The 24,016-nt window shown below is 36.8% G+C and overlaps 1 protein-coding gene across 3 annotated transcripts in view; it reads left to right on the top strand.

Annotated features, from left to right (window-relative positions):
• The first annotated feature begins 481 nt into the window (after positions 1 to 481).
• UBTD2 (ubiquitin domain containing 2) overlaps positions 482 to 24,016 on the top strand; it is a 62,827-nt gene continuing 39,292 nt past the window's right edge. The window contains exon 1 of one of the 3 annotated variants that reach the window (XM_074292073.1): positions 482 to 665. Coding sequence is in view for 2 of the 3 variants with exons in the window: in XM_074292070.1 (XP_074148171.1) it covers positions 592 to 661 (70 nt within the window). In the remaining variant the exon portion in view is untranslated. Of the gene's footprint in view, positions 666 to 822; positions 844 to 24,016 lie in introns of those variants that run through there. The other 2 variants (XM_074292070.1, XM_074292071.1) reach the window with 2 other exon arrangements.

Below are 24,016 nucleotides of genomic sequence, written 5' to 3'. Positions count from 1 at the left end.
TCCCACGGCCACACCCCCTCCCTCCTCCGGCGATACAGCCAAACGGGCTGGAGGCGGGGCGGGGCAGGTGCGGGGCGGGGCACGAGGAAGGCGGGGTGGCGGGTGACTGACAGACTGACAGGCCGCCGGACAGACTGGCGCGCGGGCGGGCAGGCGGACTGGAGGGCAGGCTAGGCTAGGCGGAGCCGATGGGGCCGGGCGATCGGGGCTGGTTCTGGCCAGCTGGGCTCTCGGGGCCGCCTCCGGGCTGCGTGTGAGGGAGGCGCGAGGCTGGCAGCGGGGGCGGGGGCTCGGGCTCCGGCCAGGCATGGGTCGGGGCGCCGGCGGCGGGCGCGCGGGCCTGTTGGGGGCCTGGGCAGGAGAGGCGGGGGCTGAAGTTGGGGAGTGGGGGTTGGGGGGCGGCTGAGGCGAGGAAGGGGCCGAGCCAAGGCGGTGGGTGGAGCGGAGCCGGGGCGCGGCGCGACGCGTGGGGGGGGGGAGGGCGGAGGAGGCCGAGCACGAGCACGCCTGCCCGGACCTCGGCGGCGGCGGCGGCTGCAGCGGCGACCGAGGAGGAGGCAGGCGGGCAGGCGGGCGGACGAGGCCGCCCCCATGGGCGGGTGTGTGGGCGCCCAGCACGATTCTTCGGGCAGCCTCAACGAGAACTCGGAGGGCACCGGAGGTAGGTGAGCGGCAGGGGGCAGCCTCGTCCCCCCATTGTTCCCTGGGCAGGGCCCGGGGGAGGGGGGCGGGCGGGCTGCCCTGCACGTCCCGGGCCACCTGCCCCCTCCCCCGCTCTGCTGAAGCCCCCTTTGTCATCTTCCCCACGTCACCCGGTCCCACTCTTCCGGCTCTTGCACATGGGTAGGGTCATGGAGGCTCTCCGCGGGTTTGGCTGGGGGGTGTCCGGGCTCCCTGTTAGAGACTGAAGGTTTGGGATCCTCCAGCACCAGTGGTGGGGTTTTGTTCCCCAGCTTGTGGCTTCTTCCAGTCCGAAGGGGGAGATTCTTCAGTTTGAGACTCGGTTCCCCAAATCCAATACGACCTCTCCCGTTACCGAAAAACCCATCTCTCCTCGCTTTCAGGACTTAACTGCTCTCTGGCCCCTGTCTCACTCCCTTGTTAGGGACGATTTACTCGGTAGCCCATTTAATTATTCAGGAACAGGATGGAGGCACGCGGGCCAGAGAAAATGGATTGAAGGATGGGGGGGGGGGTGCTGTGGGAGCTTACTGCTTTTATGTTTAAGTAGTCCGTCCTCCCCCCTCGCGCTCCGCCAACTCCTGCAACCCCGTTACCGAGCTGGCTGGTCTCAGCTTTCGGGAGTTTCGGGTGACAGCTGCGCCGAGGCTTCCAGTTTGTCCATTGGAACGTGCAACTTTCTGGAGTTCTGTTTGAGAGTCTCGAGGATTTTAAAAGGGCTGTGGGGGGTGGGGGAAGAAATAATCTATTACAACTTTTTTCCCTCTTCTAACTGAATTGAGGAGAGGGGAGGGGTTTGGCCTCCTGGTGTCCTAATCGTACTGATTTCTGCCCTTACCTGCTGCTTCTCCGCTATATAGCTGCATATACAGTATGGGTTACTTACTTATTCTAACTACTTTTAGATTGTGTTTGTGCTAAAAATGAGAAAAGTATCATTACTTAGTTTAGTTACTAAACATTCGTTTGTCCATTAGAGTAATTGCAGGTCAGTAATTTGATGTGAAAATACAGTTTTATCTTTATTAGAATAAATAGCTTTTAAATATCTACGAAAGCATCCACAAAAAGGCTATGTGGCCCTGAAGATAGGGGGCTGGGCATAGTAGGGACTTAATAAATGTTTAAGGGTTGCTCGTGCAGAACCATCCACCCAAGCGTTAATTCTCTTAACCACTTTGTGCTCCAGACAACTAAGATTATACGTTGTAAAAATAAAATTTAAAAAAAAAAAGTTACTGACCTGCTTTGCTAGAGGAAATCTCCACAGCTGAGAGAGCTCCACACCTGTAAAATCTAGTGTTTGGCTTAATTAACATTTATTAAATACTTTATTTTGTGTTGGACCTTTTGTCCAATTAGGCCTTATATTTATTCCTTTTCTGTCTATCACATAAGCACATTATTTTGTAGAAATTAACTGTTTGAATTTTATGACTACAGTTTTGTTTGGCTGCCTTGAACTGTGGAGTACTTTTGAAAAGATAATTGCTGAATTGAATTTTTAGATAAAGGAAAAATAAAACAATTTATTTAAACATGAAATATATCGAGATGAAAGATATCTTTCTTGTTCTTTAGCATTCTTCTCTGAGTCAGACAAGAGTTTATGTCTTAAGGCTATTTGCTGAATTCCATGATCTTTTACTTGATCACTTTATCAAAACTGGACACAGAGGTGTAACTAAGACGTGGGCATTTTGAGAACTCAAGTGAAGAGAACTTTAGTGAATCAATTGGTGAAAAAGCTCAACTAATAGTTGCTTAGTGACATAGTATTATTTAATAGTAAATTAACAATTAGGTGCACAATAAAAATAGTATAAGCAAGGTGGAAGGAAGCACTGGTGTATCAGTTCTAAGATAGTTAGCCTGATTGGTCTGACTAGAGTACATTATCAGAGCCTGCTACATTTACAAGTTTTAAGGTACTTTCCTGACTATCTTACTCAAAGACACTGAATTGTTTTGTTCTTGTTTTAATTAACATTTGTTGTTGTTGTTGTTGTTGTTGTTGTTCACTTGTTTCCAACTCTTTGGGACCCCATTTGTTTTTGTTTTTTTGACAAAGATACTAGAGCAGTTTCTGGTTCCATTAAGTGACTTGTCCAGGGTCACACAGCTAGTCAATGTCTCAGGCTAGATTTGAACTCATGTAGATGAATCCTTCTGATTCCAAGCTTAGCACATTATCCAGTGTGCCACCTAATTAGCATTCCAAATCTAGTGAAAAAACTCAACTTATTAGTTAGATAATTAGGCCATTATCAGCTCTTGTCTAAACTATTATGGTAGCCAGTTTATTAGTCTTCCTGCCTCTATTTTAAGCCCATCCTTTCATTCAGTATAATGTGCTATTGTCTCCAGAAGCTGCTGATCGATCTCTCTCTGGGAAGAAATCTGCTGTGTCGACTCAAATCTCTCGGACAGATTCTTCTTCCTTTAGAGAGCCGACTTCCCTTCCTGCAGAGAATAGCCTCAAGTCTGGTCCAGAAACAACTCCCTTTTTCCTCCAGAGCTGCCCTCTTTATCCTCCCAGAGAATGGGCGTGGGATAATGCAAGGGCTTCTGGGAAGAATTACTTCAACCAATGAACTTGCTCCTCCTAAGCATTCAAGCTCTTCCCCAGGAATTCACAAATAAAAACTCCCAGTAAAGGCCAGAACTAGAGAATTGTCAAGTACCAACTTAGCACTTAGTAAGAACCTAACATCTCCCCCTTTCTTTTGATTTAGAACATAGGGTGGTCATGACCTTGAAACATAAATCCATCAATATGGGAGGCATTACACATAATTACATAGATTACATAAACACATAGTAACATAGTAACATAACACGCTAGAAGTATGTAGCAAATAACATGATCAAATAATCATAAATTGAGAATTTATAAATGTCCATAAGTCCATTGTCCATTAGTCTCATCTTGTGTTAGGAAATCCAGTGATTCCTGCTGGTTTTTAAAGTTCTTTAACAGTCTTCTTATTAGCCATGCTCTTTCAGTGTCAGATGTTTCTTAGATTTTCTCCTATGTCTTGAGGTCTTTCTCTTTTTCTGTCTCTCTCTGATGGACAAGGTGAATACCACTCGTTGGCACCCATCTGATTCCTTCTCCATCTGAAGAAATACAAGCAAACCCTCTTCCCCAAGCAGTTAACCTATCTGGTCCCTTCCATTCACCATTTTCTGGGTCTCTCCATATCACCTGGCGATTAAGGACAGTGGAGCTGCTCGCACTGGACACTGCCCTTCTGGTGGGTTATAAAACCTGTCTGCCGGAGCCAGTGCATCTTTGTCAAAAATTAGAAAATTAATGGTATAGAGAACTAAATTTAGAAGTTCCTTAGGGCTACCTGTGGCTCCCCCTTTCTTTTGTTTTTGGAGGAGTGTCTTAATGTCTCTGTTTCTTTTCTCTACTCTTGCCTGACCTTGCGGATTAAAAGGTATTCCCGTAGTGTGTAATATCTTATACTGCACACAGAAGTGCGCAAAATGTTTAGAACTATATGCAGGTCCATTAGCTGTTTTTATTTCTTGTGGCACACCCATAATTGCAAATGCTTGGATAAGGAATTCAGTGACCACTCGGGCTGTCTCTTTTGCTGTTGGCACTGCAAAAGTGAATCCTGAAAAGGTATCTACTACCACGTGGATGAAAGACAGACGATCAAAAGATTTATAGTGGGTCACATCCATTTGCCAGATTTCATTGGGTCTCAAACCACAAGGATTCTTCCCTGGAGGGAGTGTAGGAGCGTGGAAAGGAAGACAAGCTGTACAGCTTTTTACTATGCTCCTAGCTTCCTCTCTTGTGATTCCAAATTGTAAACGTAAAGCTTGAGCAGCCTGATGATATTTAGAATGAGATTCTTGTGCTTCCTGAAATAAAGGACTACTGGCTAACATGGTTAGAAGGCTATCTGCCTTTGAATTTCCATCAAAAATAGGACCTGGAAGTCCACAATGTGAGTGGACATGCAAGATATAAATCTTGCCTGGATGTTTTCTCACTTGATCTTGAAGTTCCTTAAAGAGCTGATAAATATTAGAGGCTGCAAATTTTATTTGGGCTGTGGCAATTCTTTGTACTACACCTACTGAATAGGCTGAATCAGTAATTATATTTACGTCTCCTGGGTAATAAGAGCTAGCATGATAGCAAATAATTCATTCTGTTGAGTGGACTGAAAAGGAGTCCTGACTACTCTCTTTATGGTTAAATCATGAGAGTATACAGGACAAAGATTTTCTTTGGAGGCGTCTGTAAAGATGTTGGTCCTTTAAGAGGAACCTTAGAAACCTTTTCTTCAAAAATCCATCACCAATTATGTAGTAGCCGGGTTATCTTTAATGGATATCCATGTGCAAAATTTGGAGCGGTGGCCAAATGGTCATTAGTGGTCATAAGTGCTCATTAGTACTTAGTAAGAACCTAACAATTCAGCTGCCAAAGTAATCTTCCTAAAGCCCTTGTCTGACCTTGTCACGCCTCCACCCCATCTCAATAAATTCCAGCATTTTCCTATTATCTTCAAGATCACATATAACACATGTGTTTGGCTTTTAAAGCCCTTTACAATCTGGTCACTTCCTAACTTTCCAATCGTAACTCCTTTTCATGTACTTAACAATCTGGCATCCCTAGCCTTATTGTTTTCCTTGCACATGACATTCCATCTCCTGACTTTGTGCCTTTTCCCTGTATGTTTCCTATGCCTAGAATGCTTGTCTTCCCTGCTTCTTAACTCTTGGCTTCTTTCAAGATAAAAATAACAACCCTATCTTGTTCAGAGGACTTTTCCTGGTCTATCCCCATAGCTAGTGCCTTTCCTCTGAAATTATCTTTCATGACTATGTATATCTATCTTGTACACATGTATCCCCATTAGAATGTGAGCTTCTTGAGGACAAAGGCCTTTAAAAAAAAAAAAAACAACTTTGTATTTATAATGCTTAGCATGTGGCAAGTGCTTAATAAGTATTTGTTGATGATAATGGAGATGCATAGACAAAAATGGAAAAATGACAATGATCTTTTAATGATATATTTATCTTGTAGGCAGCTAGGAAGTTTAGTGGATGGAGTGGAGTACCAGACCTGAATCATCAGGAAGACTAGAGTTCAAAGCTGGCCTCAGACATTCCTAGCTGTGTGACCCTGGGCAACTCATTTAATCCTATTTGCCTCAGTTTTTTCACCTACGAAATGAAATGGAAAAGGAAATGGCAAACCATTCTAGTATCTCAGGCCAAGAAAACCCTAAATGGCATCATAGAGTTGGACACAACTGAAATGACTGATCATTTATTTTGTGTAGCTTTTTTGTATGTATTTTTCTTGTTGTCTCTTCCACTAGATTATGAGCTCCTTATGGGCAGAGACATAAAGGCAATTTCAGGAGGCTAGGAATTAGCTCAAGACTAGTTAGTATTTTCTCTTATTGCTATTAACTAAGCTATGGAAATGGTATTCTTGTTTTTTTGAAGTTTGAATTCCTTAGAAGAATTAGTGAAAGAGGAACAGATAGTCACTACCCAAAAATCTGTGTGTAGATGCCTTGGGATGGGCTATAGCCTTTCCTCCCTGCTAATAGAAAACTTGGTTTGGATATAAAGATACAGGGATGCTAATCTGACTAGTTAGAAGAAAATCTTGAATGGGTAAGTTACCTATTGGTTTTGATTATTTGTGTTCATGTTCTGTTTTATTGGCATGGATAATTTAATGCAGAAGGGTTACATAAATTTTGTACTTCATGTTTGATAGTTCTTTTTTAGGGTTATCTTAGTCAAGCAGCCAAGATTCAAGAGAAGAAGGTACATCTTTCTAAGGGCACAACAACTTAATTTTGAAAGATGTACAAAAGTTATGAGCAGCTTTAAAAGATAAACCATTTTTATGTATGTCAGGAGGGGTTTTAAAAATTAATATTCAATGTGATATTTCTATATGGTATTAATGACATATTGATTTAAAGATGCAAAGATGTACAACTTCCATTCACAGTGTACTCCATAGACTGTTTCACTGAATCCTTAAAAATCAGCCAGCACTAGTAGAAATAGCTCAGCATCTTTTTTTTAAAGGAACTGGACAAACTGGGGAGGGGGAAAAGGAGGAGAAAAATGGGGAGGAAGTGGATCTAAGGTGCTATTGAGAAGTACTTCAGTCAATCAATCAGTAACATTTATTAAGCTTCTGCTTTGTTTCCAGGCCTATGCTAAGAGCTGGGAATACCAAAAAGGGGCAAAAGACAATTGCTGTCCATAAGGAACTCATAATCTAGTGGAAGAGACAACAAGAAAAATACATACAAAAAAGCTATACAAGATAAATGATCAGTCATTTCAGTTGTGTCCAACTCTAAATGATGCCATTTAGGGTTTTCTTGGCCTGAGATACTAGAATGGTTTGCCATTTCCTTTTCCATTTCATTTTGTAGGTGAAAAAACTGAGGCAAATAGGATTAAATGAGTTGCCCAGGGTCACACGGCTAGGAATGTCTGAGGCCAGCTTTGAACTCTAGTCTTCCTGATGATTCAGGTCTGGTACTCCATCCACTGAACTGCCTAGCTGCCTACAAGATAAATATATCATTAAAAGAAGAAAATCATTAGAATCAAGAGAGGTTGGGAAAAGACTTCCTGTCGAGGATGAGATTTTAGTTGGTATTTATTTATTTATTTAGTTTTGCTGGGGCAATTGGGCTTGCCCAGGGTCACATAGCTAGAAAGTGTTGTATTTGAGGCCAGATTTGAACTCAGATCCTCCTGACTTACTGCTGGTGCTTTATCAACTACACCAATTAGCTGCCCCATTAGTTGGTATTTAAAGGAAGCCAGAGAAGCTAGTAGGCAGAGATGAGGAGGGGGAACATTTTAGGCAAAAAATAAGGAGTATGGTTAGAGAAAATGCTTGGACCCAAAAGATGGAATGTCTTATTAGGGAAATAGAAAGGAGGCTTGTCACTGGGTTGTAGAATGTATGGTGAGGAGATTGGAAAGGTAGAAGGAAGCTGGGTTATAAAGGACTTTAAATGCTGAACAGAGGATTTGTATTTGATCCTGGAGGCAATAGAAAGTTATTGGAGTTTACTAAAAGAGGTATGTGACATGGTTAGACATGTGCTTTAGGAAAAATTACTTTATTGACTAACTGGAGGATATATTGTAGTAAAGAGAGACTTAAGGCAGAGTCAGCAACCTGCTAACAAGTTACTTAATTCAGTAATCTACTATGAGATGATGAAGGCCTGCCCCAAGATTAGTGGTGATGTCAGATGACTGAAGGAGGTTGCCAAACAGCTTGGGTATGAAGGGGGAACTGAATGGGTAAAAGATAATGAGGAGTCAGAGATGACATCTAGGTTTTGACCCCAAGGGACTGGAATAAAGATAGTGTACTAGTCTGCAGTAATAAGAAAGTTAGGAATGGGGTTGGGAGGAAGGTAAACTTTGAATTTAGGATATTTATTGGACATCCACTTTGAGATGTCTGAAAGGCAATTGGAGATGTGAGTTTAGAGGTCAACAGAGAGATTAGAGCAAGATAGGTAGATTTGAGAGCCCATCTGCATGGAGTTGGTAAATTAAATCTCTGGCAGCTGATGAGAGATCCCCAAGTGAAGTAATGAATAGAAGACTAAAAGTTTAGGACAGAACTGTAGGAAACACCTATAGTAGATGTGATTTGGATGAGGAACCAGCAAAAGAAATGAGAAGAAGCAATCATAGAAATAGGAGAAGAACAGAGGCTGGTGTTTAGAAAACCTAGAGAAGAGAGAATGATGGAGAGAGTGACTGGCAGTATCAAAGGTTGCAGAGAGGTCAAAAAGAATGTTCTCATAATCATATGTTTTCTGCTAAGTAAGATTGGACTACTTCCTTGAGGGAGACTAGGCAATTTGATAAGATGACATGAATAAAATATCTTCTATCATATCAAATTTTTATTCTGTGATGTCCTGGTAACTTTTTAATCATAACTTTCTTTGCCATTCTATTCCTAGAATTCAGTTCCTATATTTCAGCTACACTGATAAAGATTCCTTTTGTTATTGGTGCCTAATTTTAACTGAAATAGGTAGATCATCATGATTATATAACCAACCCCTCGGTTGAAATTTGTCTTTTCAAAGTTACTAATGATCTCTTAATTACTAAATCTGGTGGTCTTTTCTCAGCCTTTATCCTACTTGACCCTCTGTTTCATTAGACTCTTCTTCATCTGGTTCCTTTGTCATCTTTGGGACTTCTTGTCAGTCTTGCCTGGTTCTTTTTCCAATCTTTCCAACAACTCCTCATTTCCTTTTATGGGATTGACCATATCCTATGCTCTCCTTTTTTCTTTCTTTGCACTCTCATAGTGACCTCATTAGCTTCCTTGAGTTTATTTACATAGATGCATAGATGCAAATAACTTTCAATCAGTATTTATCCAGTTCTAGTTCTACATCACCAACTGTCAATTAGACACTTTTAACTGTATGTCCTAAAGACATTTTTTCTCCCACATGGTTAGGTAGTACATGTATTGAATAGTGGGCCTTGAGTCAGGAAAACCTGAGTTCTAATTCAACCTTAGGTACTTATACTAGCTATATAATCCTGGAAAAGCCTGAGGAGCTCTGTTTCCTCAATGTCTTCAATTGTAAACTGGAGATAATAATAGTGACCTTCCAGAGTTGTTGTGAGGATCAAATAAAATTAATTATAACAAGTAGCATAGTGCCTAGTATATAGTAGGTACTTAATAAGTATCTTATTTCCTTGTTTCCAAACCCCACTCCTCTTTCAAACTTGCCTATTTCAACCATTCTTCCAGTTTCTAGGATCTTAAACTCAGCATTCTTCTTGATTCCTTACACCACATATTCAGTCAGTTGCCAAATATCACTATTTTTCTTCTCTTTACTTATAGTACCACTTTGGTTCATATATATATTTCATTTTTTGCCTAACTTTTTTTATTTTTTAAAAAATTTAATTCACATAACAAAAATTTTCTTATTTTCCCCTCATTAACAAAAAGAAAACCAAAGTCTTATGATAGATATCATAAACCTTCTAAGAAAATTGCCTGGTTTTTTATTAGTTAATAGTAAAACCAAATTAGTTGTTTACTTCAAAATTGCAAAATTTTGAAAGTAACTCAAATTATAGTCCTCATATCATATCTTAGTTTGTATTTCTATCATATCCAACTATTTGTGACTCCATTTGAGGTTTTCTTTACAAAGATATTGTAATAGTTTGCCATTTCCTTCTCTAGTTTATTTTATAGATGAGGAAACTGAGGCAAAGTGGGCTAAAATACAGTTAGTGTTCCCTCAAGGAAGCTCTGTTGGTTGAATGTCAGACTGCACAGACAAATAGATGCAGATGAATTTAGACCCAGGTACATTTACTTGAGGCCAGAATTGAACTCAAGAAAAGATCATCCTAAAATTTTTAAAAGTTTAGAAATTATGAGAAAGATTACAAGATAAAAGTGAATCTGGCTTGAGGATATGTCAATTATCTTACTGGTTTTCCTGCTTCTAGTCTTGACAATCTTGTCTTATCCCCACCCTTCACCTCTACCCCTCCTTGAATCCATCCATTATATCAATATGAATATTTTTCTTAAGTACAAATATAATCATGTCAACTTTCCTTCTTAGTAAACTCCAGTGTTGTTGTTGTTATTGTTTTTCCTAGTTTCCCTAATATAAAATGTAAACTCCCCTGTTTATTTCTTAAAGCCCTTTATTAACCTGACCCAAGCTCATTGTACATTACTACACTGCCTAAATGCCATGATTCTTCCAAGCTTGGCTTTCTCTTCATTCTTCATTATAGAACACTACCTTCTATGTGCCTTTCGACATTGAATTGACTGTGTATTTCTGAGTCATTCATTCCTTTGTCACCTCTGCCTCAAATTATCCCTCTCTTAAAGAACCTCAAGTTTCACTTTCTATAAGCTTTTTTCTCTTCAAAAACAACCTCAAATTTCACCTTCTATACAAAACTTTTCTTAATAACTCCAAATGCTAATGTCCATCTTCCTTTTTACTTTCTATTTAATTACCTTGTATTTGCTTTTTGTATTTATTCTGTGTGTACTTGCATATATTTTTGTTATTTCCACTATTAAAATGTAAGTTTTTTTGAGAGTTGGAATTGTTTTCTACTTTGCAATTTAACCGTGCTCAACATATTGTAGGTGCTTAGTAAATGTTTATTAATTGGTTATCTGTTAACAGTTTACTACTGGGATTTCATTTGTGTTTAACATTTCTCAATAGCTTCCTGTGTATGGTTCCTTAGTAATATATATATATACACACACACATATATATATATATATATATATATATATATATATATATATATATATACACACACATATATATATATGTATACATATATATATATATATATATTTTTTTTTATTTTTTTTTTTTTGAGGCTGGGGTTAAGTGACTTGCCCAGGGTCACACAGCTAGGCAGTGTTAAGTGTCTGAGATCAGATTTGAACTCTGGTCCTCCTGAATTCAAGGCTGGTTCTCTATCCACTGCGCCACCTAGCTGCCCCCCTCGTAATATTTTAATGGTATAATTGGGTCTGGGGAAAATTTTAGTATAGATATTTTTCATTACATCAATTATTGCTGAATCTGTAAGAGTCTTAAAATAATACTAGTATGTGGGTAATCTTTTCAATGATCCAGATCATAAACCATCTGTCTTCTCATTCTGTGTAACTTTATTCATGTTTTCAGTGACTCTGCCATAGGGATTCTAATGGATTCTGGTTGTCCTACTCAAATTTGGGGCTCTTCTATTAGATCTCTTGATTTTGCGTGAGAATTAGTGACTTACTCCTGCAAAGGAATCTCCTTTAAGGAATAAGTATTGAATAATAATAAAAATAGAAAACTTCTTACTTGGTGAAATAATAATTTAAGTGTTGCAGCTTTCTCAAACCTGCCATTTCTCTGTTGTCTTTTGGATGGCCTGTGAATTTTGATTCTTCAGAGATAGCGCTATTTTATGAATTACAGCCATAGAGTTTTACTGGAAGAATATTGTTACTACAAAGATCGGTTTTTGTTTCAGGGAGAACCTTAGTTACAGTCATTAAAAGTGCTATGTAACTTCCCAAAGACAGTCCAGCCCATTCTTTTCCTGCTGTTCAATTTGTGCCCACTGTTTATACCCAGTAGTCTATTCAAGATAAGTATATCCACTGACAGACCAACTCTGTTGGTTGGCTGTCAAATTGCATAGACAAATAGATACTCATTTACTTGTTTTTTCTTTTCTGAATAATTGTGCCAACCGCTTTTGAGTTATTGTGTATCTCATTTAGGGAACTCTGCAAGGCTTAAGAGGGCTCATTGTTAGGGACAAACAGCATCTAGATGATCTCACCATCTAATAAGGAATTTTCTTTTTCTATTTGGACTTTATTCTGGACTCCTTCCATGACAATGACAAACATCTTTGACCATTTAATCATCTATATGTGCCTCTTTTGTTCTCATAAAGCTTTTTATTTTCAAAACATTTGCATAGATAATTCTCAACAACCAATCCTGCAAAACACTGTACTCCAAACTTTTTTTTATCCCTTTCTTCCTCCCACCTCCTCCCCGAGAGGGCAAGCAATCCAATAAATGCCAAACATGTGCAATTCCTCTACACATACCTCCATAATCATCATGCTGCAAAAGAAAAAAAAAATCAGATCAAAAAGGAAAAAAAAAAAATGAGGAAAAAAAAAAAAGCCAAAAAGTAAGCAAACAACAATAGCAAAAAGTGAAAATACTATGCTGTCTTCCACAGTTGGTCCCTTCAGTCCTCCTCCTGAGTGGAGATGGCTCCCTCCATTACTAGTTCACTGAACTGGCCTGAATCACCTCCCTGCTGAAAGGAGTCACTTTCATTAAAATCAATCATCACACACTCCCATCATTGCTGTTTACAATGTATGTTCTCCAGCTTCACTCACCTCACCCAGCATCAGGCCATACTCATACACTACAACCCATTCAGCCTTTCTCCAACTGATGGACATCCACTCAGCCTCCAGTTCTCTGCCACTACAAAAAGGGCAGCCACAAGATACTGCACATGTGGATCTCCCTCCCCCTAACATGATCTCTTTGGGATACAGGCCCAGCAGAGGCACTACTGAATCAAAGGGCATATGTGCCTCTATAGGGCTATAACCAGTCTGAGCTTTATTACTAAAGGGTCATTCTTTGTTATTTCAAAGGGTCTTGTATAATTGTTAGTTATATGTTGGAGTCACTTTAATGGAAGAAACCCTTTAAGGTGCTGTTTTTCTGTAGATACATTTTATGACTAATTTTTGGCTTTTTGTTATTTAACTAGTCTGCTAGTTATTTTGAAAATGCACATTTTGATAAATGTTGACCCTAGAACTTTTGTATATCACTATTAAAGAATGTAACAGTAATATAAATATATTTCTCATTTCCACATATACTTGCTAATGATGAATAGCAGTTTATTTTGGACAAATTAGTAAAAAAGCTGATTTCATTAGCTGTATGTACCCAACCAGATTGTACTAATGTTTCACAAAGATAGATCACTGGAATCCCCTTAAAAATTTTAGTCATTTTAGCAAATAATTATAATTTCTTCCTCCATGAAATTTTAGACCACTGAAAATAGAAAAACTGATTGCCTTTTATTTTTCCTATCCACTTATGGAGAAAAGTTAATTAAGTTGCTCTCATCTGATAAGAGGATGTAAGGCTGATAATAGTTTTATACCTACTTAACTAAAAAAAAATCAAGACATATTTATAACTTGAATGACACTATATTAGGTTCTTTGAAAATACCAAAGTTCTGAGTGCCATAGGGTTAGAAAAGGCTTCTTCAGTGTAAGAGTTAAATATGTGTCTATGCTGCTTTGGATAGAAAACCAGTAATAATCATTCGTGATAATTATTCTACTTTGATAGGGGGAAATATGAGGGAGAGAAAATTTGAGGCAGCTATCTAGAACAGTAGAGGTTGTAACACAGTGGTACTTTGGAAAAGAAATAAATTTGACTGCAATGATAGTAGCAAAATAGTCCAGAGATGTTCTGTTATAAAAGTTACTGGACCATGAGAGAGCACTTGATGCAGAATGCATAATGTTTGGGAAACAGATTTTTGAGTTGACATTATTAAAGCCACAGCAAGTCTGGAGAATTTCTGGAGACTTGTAACCCTTCTAGTATACTTTAGTTTTTTATTGTAAAGGGCTGAAACTCTGAAGGTGCACTGGAATCAGACAACTGAGCACTTAAGGCTAATTACCCATTGGACAATACTCTATTAGCATATGCTTGGAAAATGGCCCTTCTCACTATTCTGTGCTGGCTCAATCTTTTGGTTTATAGATAATTGTAGGAGGGATTAGGAGATAGAGTAAAATAAGCCAGGGTCACTTTGGAGGAGGACAACAGAGGAGAAGGGAGGTTGGTGGCAAGCCTCGTGGAGCTTTGTCTGTCTCCTTTACTTTTCTCCCTAAAGACCAAGGACATTTGCTGATCCTGACTCTAGCTGATCCTGAGGTCAACAGGGAGGCTAACCCAGACATCACATTTTATCATAGTGGCTGAAATTTTCTCACAATATTTTTAAAATTCAAAGTGACTTGAGCATGCATCTAGCTCAAATCACAAACAAAGGAAATTTCCACTGTGTCATAAATGTTCATTAGTCAATTAGTCTCTGCTTAAAGACATTATGTAAAAGAACCCATCATCTTCCGAAAGTCTTTTTTTTTCTTCTTCAAATTTCTAACTTAAATTTGCTCCATACCTTTACTCTGGAGCTAACCAAAAGATGTCTAGTTCATTCTCCACATGTTAGAATGTTAGGTCTTCAGATTCTTTCTATGACTAGGACTCAAGATCTTTCACCACCTTAATTGCCTTCCTTAGTAGTAATAATAATTAAAAAATAATAACATATCGTGCTTACTATGTGCCAGACACTATGCTAAGTGCTTATACTCATTATCTCATTTGATTTTCAAGACAGCCTTGAGAAGTAGGTGCTATTATTATCTTTGTTTTAGAGAGATGAAAACTTCTGCAAACAGAATAAGTGACTTGTCCAGGGCCATGCAGATACTAGGCGTCTGAGCTCAGTTTTACACTCAAATCTTCCTTTTTTGGGCCCAGCACCTATCCAGTGAACCTCCTATCTTGGTCTTCAGTTTGTCATTGTACTTCTTAAGTTGTCACACTTAGAACTGAGAACACAGTGTTGCCTGATCTTGAATGAAGATGAAGGAACTGTCTTTTTATTCCTAGAAGCCATATGTCTTCAAGCAGCACAAGATCACATCTACATTTTTATCTGCCTCTTCACACTACTGGTTTGGCTATATACTGAACTTGCTATCCAGTAAACCCCATTTTGGGCACATTATTGTCTAATTATGCTATCCTCATCCTGTAGGGTGATTTAAAAAACAAAAAAAAAAAAAACAAAAAAAAAAAAAAAAAAACGAGTTTGAGTTTTCCTATGTCCCTAATTCCATCCTTAAACCCAATGCTTAAGTCTGTCAAAATCTCTTTGGATCTTGGTTTCTGTCATCTAATTCTGTCCTTTTCATTTTGATGCTATTTCTTCTATCTTTGTGTTGTCTGCAAATCTAGTGAGCATTCATATATGCTTTTATTCAGGTCTTTGGTTTTTTTTTTTTTAATCATTCAATAGCATAGGACTAAGGATAGATCCTTAAGGTACTCTACTGAATTCTCCTGTTAACTTGACATTTTACTATTTAACTGTTACTGTGTGCTAGGCCCTGGTGATAGAGACAAATATGAAACAGTTATTGCTGTGCATAGGATTCTCTTGACATAAGATAGTTTAAAAAATAAAGTAAGATTAGGCCAACTTGTTCTTCATGGAGCCATGATAGCTCTTTCTATTCATCATTTCCTTTTCTAATTGTTAGTAATTGTCTCTTTAATGGTTCATTTTAGGGTAGGAATAGGAAGAAGGTGGATTTTATATTTAAAAAAAAAAAAGGTTCCCCTCCCAAAAAAACATTCTAAAAGAATTCAAGTTAATCCCACTGATAGATAATTTGAAGATTCTTTTCTTCCCTTTCTAATATATCTGGACAATAAAACAAACAAGAAAGAAATTAAAAAAGTAAATAGAACATTAGAAAAACTAGGTATGATAGACCTTTGGAGAAAGCTGAATGGCAATAGAAAGGAATATACTTTCTTCTCAGCAGTTCATGGATCCTATACAAAAATAGACCATATATTAGGACATAAAGATCTCAAAATTAAATGTAGGAAGGCAGAAATAATAAATGCTTTCTTCTCAGATCACAATGCAATAAAAGCTACATTCAGTAAAAAGTTAGGGGTAAATAGACCAAAAAGTAATTGGAAACTGAATAATCTCATCTTAAAGAATGACTGGGTGAAAGAGCAAATTATAGAAACAATTAACAATTTCACCCAAGATAATGACAATGATGAGACATCATACCAAAATCTTTGGGATGCAGCTAAAGCAGTAATAAGGGGAAATTTTATATCTTTAGAGGCTTATTTGAAGAAAATAGAGAAAGAGAAGATTAATGAATTGGGCTTACAACTTAAAAGGCTAGAAAAAGACCAAATTATAAACCCCCAACCAAAAATTAAACTGGAAATACAAAAATTAAAAGGAGAAATCAATAATATTGAAAGTAAAAAAACTATTGAATTAATAAATAAAACCAAGAGTTGGTTTTATGAAAAAGCCAATAAAATAGATAAACCTTTGGTAAATTTGATCAAAAAAAAGAAAGAGGAAAATCAAATTGATAGTCTTACAAATGAAAAGGGGGATCTTTCCACCAATGAAGAGGAAATTAGAGAAATAATAAGGAGTTACTTTGCCCAACTTTATGCCAATAAATTTGATAACTTAAGTGAAATGGATGACTTCCTCCAAAAATATAGGCTCCCTAGATTAACAGAGGAGGAGATAAATTGCTTAAATAGTCCCATTTCAGAAAAAGAAATAGAACAAGCTATTAATCAACTCCCCAGGAAAAAATCCCCAGGGCCAGATGGATTCACATGTGAATTCTACCAAACATTTAAAGAACAATTAGCCCCAATGTTATATAAATTATTTGAAAAAATAGGGGATGAAGGAGTCCTACCAAACTCCTTTTATGACACAGACATGGTACTGATACCTAAACCAGGTAGATCGAAAACTGAGAAAGAAAATTATAGACCAATCTCCTTAATGAATATTGATGCTAAAATCTTAAATAAGATATTAGCAAAAAGACTTCAGAAAATCATCTCCAGGATAATACACTATGATCAAGTAGGATTTATTCCAGGAATTCAGGGCTGGTTTAATATTAGGAAAACTATTAATATAATTGACCATATTAATAATCAAATTAATAAGAACCATATGATCATCTCAATAGATGCAGAAAAAGCATTTGACAAAATCCAACATCCATTCCTACTAAAAACTCTTGAGAGTATAGGAATAAATGGACTGTTCCTTAGAATAATCAGGAGCATATATTTAAGACCTTCAGTAAGCATAATATGCAATAGAAATAAACTGCAACCTTTCCCAGTAAGATCAGGAGTGAAACAAGGTTGCCCACTATCACCATTACTATTCAATATAGTACTAGAAACGCTAGCCTCGGCAATAAGAGCTGAGAAAGAGATTCAAGGAATTAGAGTAGGAAATGAGGAAATTAAACTATCACTTTTTGCAGATGACATGATGGTATACTTAGAAAACCCCAAAGACACTGCTAAAAAGCTACTAGAAATAATTCAAAATTTCAGCAAAGTGGCAGGATACAAAATAAATCCACATAAATCCTCGGCATTTTTATATATCACCAACAAAATGCAACAGCAAGAGATACAAAGAGAAATCCCATTCCAAACAAATGTTGAGAGTATAAAGTATTTGGGAATCCATCTACCAAAGAAAAGTCAGGAATTATATGAGAAAAATTACAAAACACTTACCACAAAAATAAAATCAGATTTAAATAATTGGAAAGACATTCAGTGCTCTTGGATAAGCCAAGCGAATATAATAAAGATGACAATACTCCCCAAACTAATCTATTTATTTAGTGCTATACCAATCAGACTCCCAAGAAACTATTTCAATGACCTAGAAAAAATAACAACAAAATTCATATGGAAGAATAAAAGGTCGAGAATTGCAAGGGAACTAATGAAAAAAAACTCAGAGGAAGGTGGTCTAAGTGTACCTGATCTAAAGCTATATTATATAGCAGCAGTCACCAAAACCATTTGGTATTGGCTAAGAAATAGACCGGTAGATCAGTGGAACAGATTAGATACAAAGGACAAAAAAGGATACATATATAGCAACCTAATCTTTGACAAACCCAAAGATACCAACATTAGGGATAAAAATTCATTATTCGGAAAAAAACTGTTGGGAAAACTGGAAATTAGTATGGCAGAAATTAGATATGGACCCACACTTAACACCATATACCAAGATAAAATCAAAATGGGTCCATGATTTAGGCATAAAGAGGGAGATAATAAATAGATTAGAGGAACAGAGAATAGTCTACCTCTCAGACCTGTGGAGGAGGAAGGAATTTATGACCAGAGGAGAACTAGAGATCATTATTGATCACAAAATAGAAGATTTTTATTACATCAAACTAAAAAGTTTCTGTACAAACAATACTAATGCAAACAAGATTAGAAGGGAAGTAACAAATTGGGAAAATATTTTTAAAGTTAAAGGTTCTGATAAAGGTCTCATTTCCAAAATATATAGAGAACTGACCCTAATTTATAAGAAACCGAACCATTCTCCAATTGATAAATGGTCAAAGGATATGAACAGACAATTCTCAGAGGAAGAAATTGAAACTATATCCACTCACATGAAAGAGTGTTCCAAATCACTATTGATCAGAGAAATGCAAATTAAGACAACTCTGAGATACCACTACACACCTGTCAGATTGGCTAAGATGACAGAAACAAATAATGATGAATGTTGGAGGGGATGTGGGGAAACTGGGACACTAATACATTGCTGGTGGAGTTGCGAAAGAATCCAGCCATTCTGGAGAGCAATCTGGAATTATGCCCAAAAAGTTATCAAACTGTACATACCCTTTGACCCAGCAGCGCTACTACTGGGCTTATATCCCAAAGAAATACTAAAGAGCGGAAAGAGACATATATGTGCCAAAATGTTTGTGGCAGCTCTTTTTGTAGTAGCTAGAAACTGGAAGATGAATGGATGTCCATCAGTTGGAGAATGGTTGGGTAAATTATGGTATATGAAGGTTATGGAATATTATTGCTCTGTAAGAAATGACCAGCAGGAGGAATACAGAGAGGCCTGGAGAGACTTAAATCAACTGATGCTGAGTGAAATGAGCAGAACCAGAAGATCACTGTACACTTCAACAACAATACTGTATGAGGATGTATTCTGATGGAAGTGGAAATCTTCAACATAAAGAAAAACCAACTCACCTCCAGTTGATCAATGATGGACAGAGGTAGCTACACCCAGAGAAGAAACACTGGGAAGTGAATGTAAATTGTTAGCACTAATATCTGTCTGCCCAGGTTGCATGTACCTTCGGAATCTAATGTTTACTGTGCAACAAGAAAATGATATTCACACACATGTATTGTATCTAGACTATATTGTAACACATGTAAAATCTATGGGATTGCCTGTCATCGGGGGGAGGGAATAGAAGGAGGGGGGGATAATTTGGAAAAATGAATACAAGGGATAATATTATAAAAAATATATATATATAATAAAAAATTTAAAAAAAAATATATCTGGACAATATACGTCTTTCTTCAGTTCTTTGGTGTACCTCTACTTTTTTTTTATAGTCTTTCAAATATTACTGCCCATGACTTAGCAATGACATTTGCCAGTTCTTTCTGTACCTAAAGATGTGGTTTGTTCAGGTGGCTTGAATTCGCCAAGGGCACTTACTATCTCCTTATTTGCCTTGAATATCAATTCTCAACTAGCCGCTTTTTCCTGTTATTTCAAGTGTAAGGGTCATTTTCTTTATTAGAAAAAATAGAATTTTTTTCTGTCATCAGTTTTCATCTTAATTCTTTCTTAATTAGAGCAGTTTTGGAAAGGAAGTTGTAAAGACTTAATAGAAAAAAAGTCCTTTTTGTTTCAAGATAATTTGTAATAAACATAAATGGGGCCACATTTTCTTTCTCCCCTCCTTCACAACTTTGTGAGGCAACGGGGTTAGGTGATTTGCCCCAGAATTATACACCAAGAAAGTGTTGTATCTGAGTCTGCATTGAACCTCAGATCCTCCTAACTCCAGGGCCAGTGTTCTATCTATTGTTCCATCTAGCTGCTCTTGGGGCCATATTTTCTAACTATATTTTTGATCTTTAATTATAATTTACTTATGAGCCACAGTGCTAATTATTTTAATGATTCACATTGAGCAAAAACAATAGATAATGAATCTCTATTGCTTTGATAGAGATCAGATTAGAGGAAGAGGATTGAAGAAAAATAGAACTATCAGTTAAAATAATAGGAATCTTGTTACTCTTGACTTTTGATATCCTCATTCCTGTTCTTATTATTCTTTTTGCTTAGCTCCTGACAACTCTGATTCTTTTTTTAAAAAACAAAACTCATCTAACTTATTAAGCTTGTAAATGAAAAGCTTTGGGTAGTACCTTTTCAAAAAGGAATATAATTAAGTTCTTTATTATACGGGATGTTTTTCTGAGAGAAGTGGTAAAAGGAAGCATATTGAAGAAAATATAGGAGATGTAAAAACAAAAGATAACAGTGAAGCCTATTTTAAAGTGGAATATAATTAATGAATGACTATTTATAACTAGCACAACTAGGTTTGTTACCAGTAATTGTGTGAGTGAACTAACATTAGTTGTTTTGTGTCCTCTGAATTATATAGCCAAACCACTTCCTTTCTATGTTGTAATTTTAACATCAGATAGCTTTAAATTTTTTTTATTTTTTAAATGTATGTAAAGACAGTTTTCAATATTCATTTTTGTAAGTAATCTATAGGTTATATACATTCAGTTCTTTTAAACATGTTTCCATTTTTATCATGTCATATTAGGAAAATCAGACTAAAAGTACATCATGACAAATATGGAAAGTGAGGAAGAAAAAAACAAAAAGTGAAAATACTATGCTTTCATACATATTTGGTCTCCATAGTTCTCTTTCTGGATGTGGTCTTTCTCCACATTTTCTATTCCAAGTCTGTTGGAATTGCCTTGAATCACTGCATTTTTTAAAAGAGCCAAATCCATCACAGTTGATCATAACATAATCATTATTGTTACTATGTACAGCGTTGTCTTGGTTTCTCCTCACTTCACTTAGTATCAATCATGTAAGTCTTTTCAGGCTTTTCTGAAATCAACCTCCTCATCATTTCTTATAAAACAGTAATATTCTATTATATTCATATATAATAATTTATTTAGCCATTTCACAATTGATTGGCATTCACTCAATTTCTAGTTCCTTGTCTCTACAAAAAGAGCTGCTACAGTCATTTTTGCATATGTGAGTCCTTTTCTTTCTTTTGTGATCTCTTTGGGACATAGATCCAATAGTGACACTACTGGATCAAAAGATATACACAGTTTTATAGCATGTTGGGCATAGTTCCAAATTGTTCTCCAGAATGGGTGGGTCATTTCACAACTCCACCAACAATATTTTAGTGGTGTCCCAATTTTTCCACATCTCTTACAACATTTATCATTATCTTTTCTTCTCATCTTAGCCAATATCATATAGCTCTTAGACCAAGTTATATTTTCTTATTAATTTGTGATGTGGATGGATCTGCCATTTCTTTGATTCTCAAATTTTTCATCACTAGTAGACCATTTTAATGGTTTGTGTAACTTTGGTGTACTTGTTTCCTCCCCTACTGTCTCTACTCAACTTCTTGCTTCAGTTTAAGGGAAAATCAGCAATCTTCTCATGCTTCATTGATAATACAAAACTCAGATTGAAAACTTTAAGTGTATGTACTGTGACTCATGTATGTTGGCAAAAAAAAAAAAAAATCCCAGTATATATTCATGATTATGTGTCAGTTACTTTGGTGTATAGTTAAGCCAAGTTTATTTTTCCTTCAGTAATGTTACCTGAAATGCTAAACCCTGTTAAAAACATGCAGGTAAGACAGCTAGGTGGTGTAGTGGATAGAGTACTAGCCCTGACATCAGAAGGACCTGAGGTAAAAATCAGGTCTCAGACATTTAACTCGTCCTAGCTGTATGATCTGGGCAAGTCACTTAATTCCAATTGCCTTAGAGAGAAAAATGCAGGAAATTATAATGTTTGTGTGTATTTATGTATATATGTTTTTATATATGTATATACATAGATATATAAAATATAATCCAAAGATTTGGAAAATTCTATGGATTTTGATTTTTTGAAAATAGCATGTTTCTTATATCTTGAATATGAAGTCAGTAAGGAAACATTAAATTATTGAACATTCAATTGCATTTTTAAAATTTGTTTAAGACCTATTCTCCCAGAACCATGTTCTCCTGCTTTTTTTTACTTGGGAATTTATGTTAGCTGAACATAGTAATGCATTTTGCACATTCTTTGTACTTTGCACACTATCATATAGTGTGATAGCTGATATTACTAGCCCCACTTTGTTTTCCCTTCCTTTTATTATTTTTCTTGATATTCTTCATTTTTTGATCATTCAAATAAATTTCTTCCCCTAACTCTGTAAAGCAATTCTTTAATAGTTTGGTATAGCAAAAACATTTGCTGCATGATTTAATTAATTTAGGTAATATTGTCTTTTTTATTATTTTACAGGCATGGCCCAATTAGAAGCATTTAATATCTAATATCTCCTAATTTTTTAGATTTGTTTTTATTTCTGTAAAGAATGTTTTGTAATTAGAATCACATAGTTTTCCTGTATGTATCTTGATGTATTCCCAAGTATTTTCTAGATTCTATAGTTATGTTGAAATAAATTTTTCTTTCAGCTGGTTTTGTTGGCAAGATACAGAAAAGCTGTTTATTTATGTGAGTTTATTTTTTGCTTGCTACTATGATATTGCTATTAATTGTTTCATTTAATATTTTATTTTACTCTCTAGGATTCTTTAAATAGACTACAAAGTTATATTCCTAAAGCATAATATAAACATATCACTTCCATACTTGTTAAATTCTGATGTCTTCCTGTTTACTTTCACATTCAAATAAAAATCTGCGGGTATTTAAAATATATCACAACCTTTGATTCTAACTTTCTTCTGTATAACTTCAATTTAGGCACTATGTAGTTTGGTTAGACTGCCTTTTTATTTCCCCCTTTTGTGCCTTTTCCCTGGCTATTCTCAATCCTTGAAGGTGCTCTTCTTCCTCACTTCTATCTCTTGAAATCCAGAGTTTTCTTTAGAACTTATTTCAGATTCCACTTTCTGTGTGAGAAAGTCTTTATTGTCCAAGATGTTAGAACTTCCTAGTCCCATTTATTTTGTATTAAAATTGTGTAGACTACTCATTTACATATTCATCATCTTCCCCTCATAGAATTTAAGGTCCTTGAGGGTAAGAGATTGTCTCCTTTGTCTCTGCAGCCCCATTGCCTTGCATAGTGTTTGGCATATAGTAAGGACTTAATATATTTTAAATGATTGATTAATTCTAAAGTTCTCTAGTTCTAAATTCTCCCATGTTGCATATGTTCACAGCCTATTAAATCCCCATTCTGTATCATATTTATGCCCATTGTTATTTTCAGTCCTTCTCAGCATAGAAACCAAAAGAATAATGTTGCTTCAGAGATTGAATTTGCTTCTGCTTCTACTACTGCTTCTCAACATTGTTTCCAATATTTCCCATGAGGAGAAATAGGAATGCTGGAGCTAAAGGGACTATAGAATTCAGTAGTAAAAACAGCAATGGGAAATTATTCTTCTTTTCTTACCAGTGGCAACAAAATCCTTGACCTCTTTAATGTACAGAGATAAAAGAAATTTTTCTGAAGTATACTGCAGAAATGCAACCGCTTGACTAGAACATCCTGAGAACACTGGACTGTTTCTGTCAGCAGTTGCCCTCCACTCCCATCCTTCCACATCCAGGAAGATGGCACTTAAATAGAAACATCTGCAGGACATGTTGAAAGAGTGGCTGGGGAGTGATGGCAAGGCCTGTTTTGGAGAAACCATTCAATATGGGAGCTAGATGCTGAGAATAGTAC

This window comes from Sminthopsis crassicaudata, chromosome 2, assembly GCF_048593235.1.
Source record: "Sminthopsis crassicaudata isolate SCR6 chromosome 2, ASM4859323v1, whole genome shotgun sequence".
Taxonomy (NCBI): Eukaryota; Metazoa; Chordata; class Mammalia; order Dasyuromorphia; family Dasyuridae; genus Sminthopsis; species Sminthopsis crassicaudata.
The sequence above is the reverse complement of the archived record's forward strand: the minus strand, read 5'-3'. Positions and strand labels throughout refer to the sequence as shown.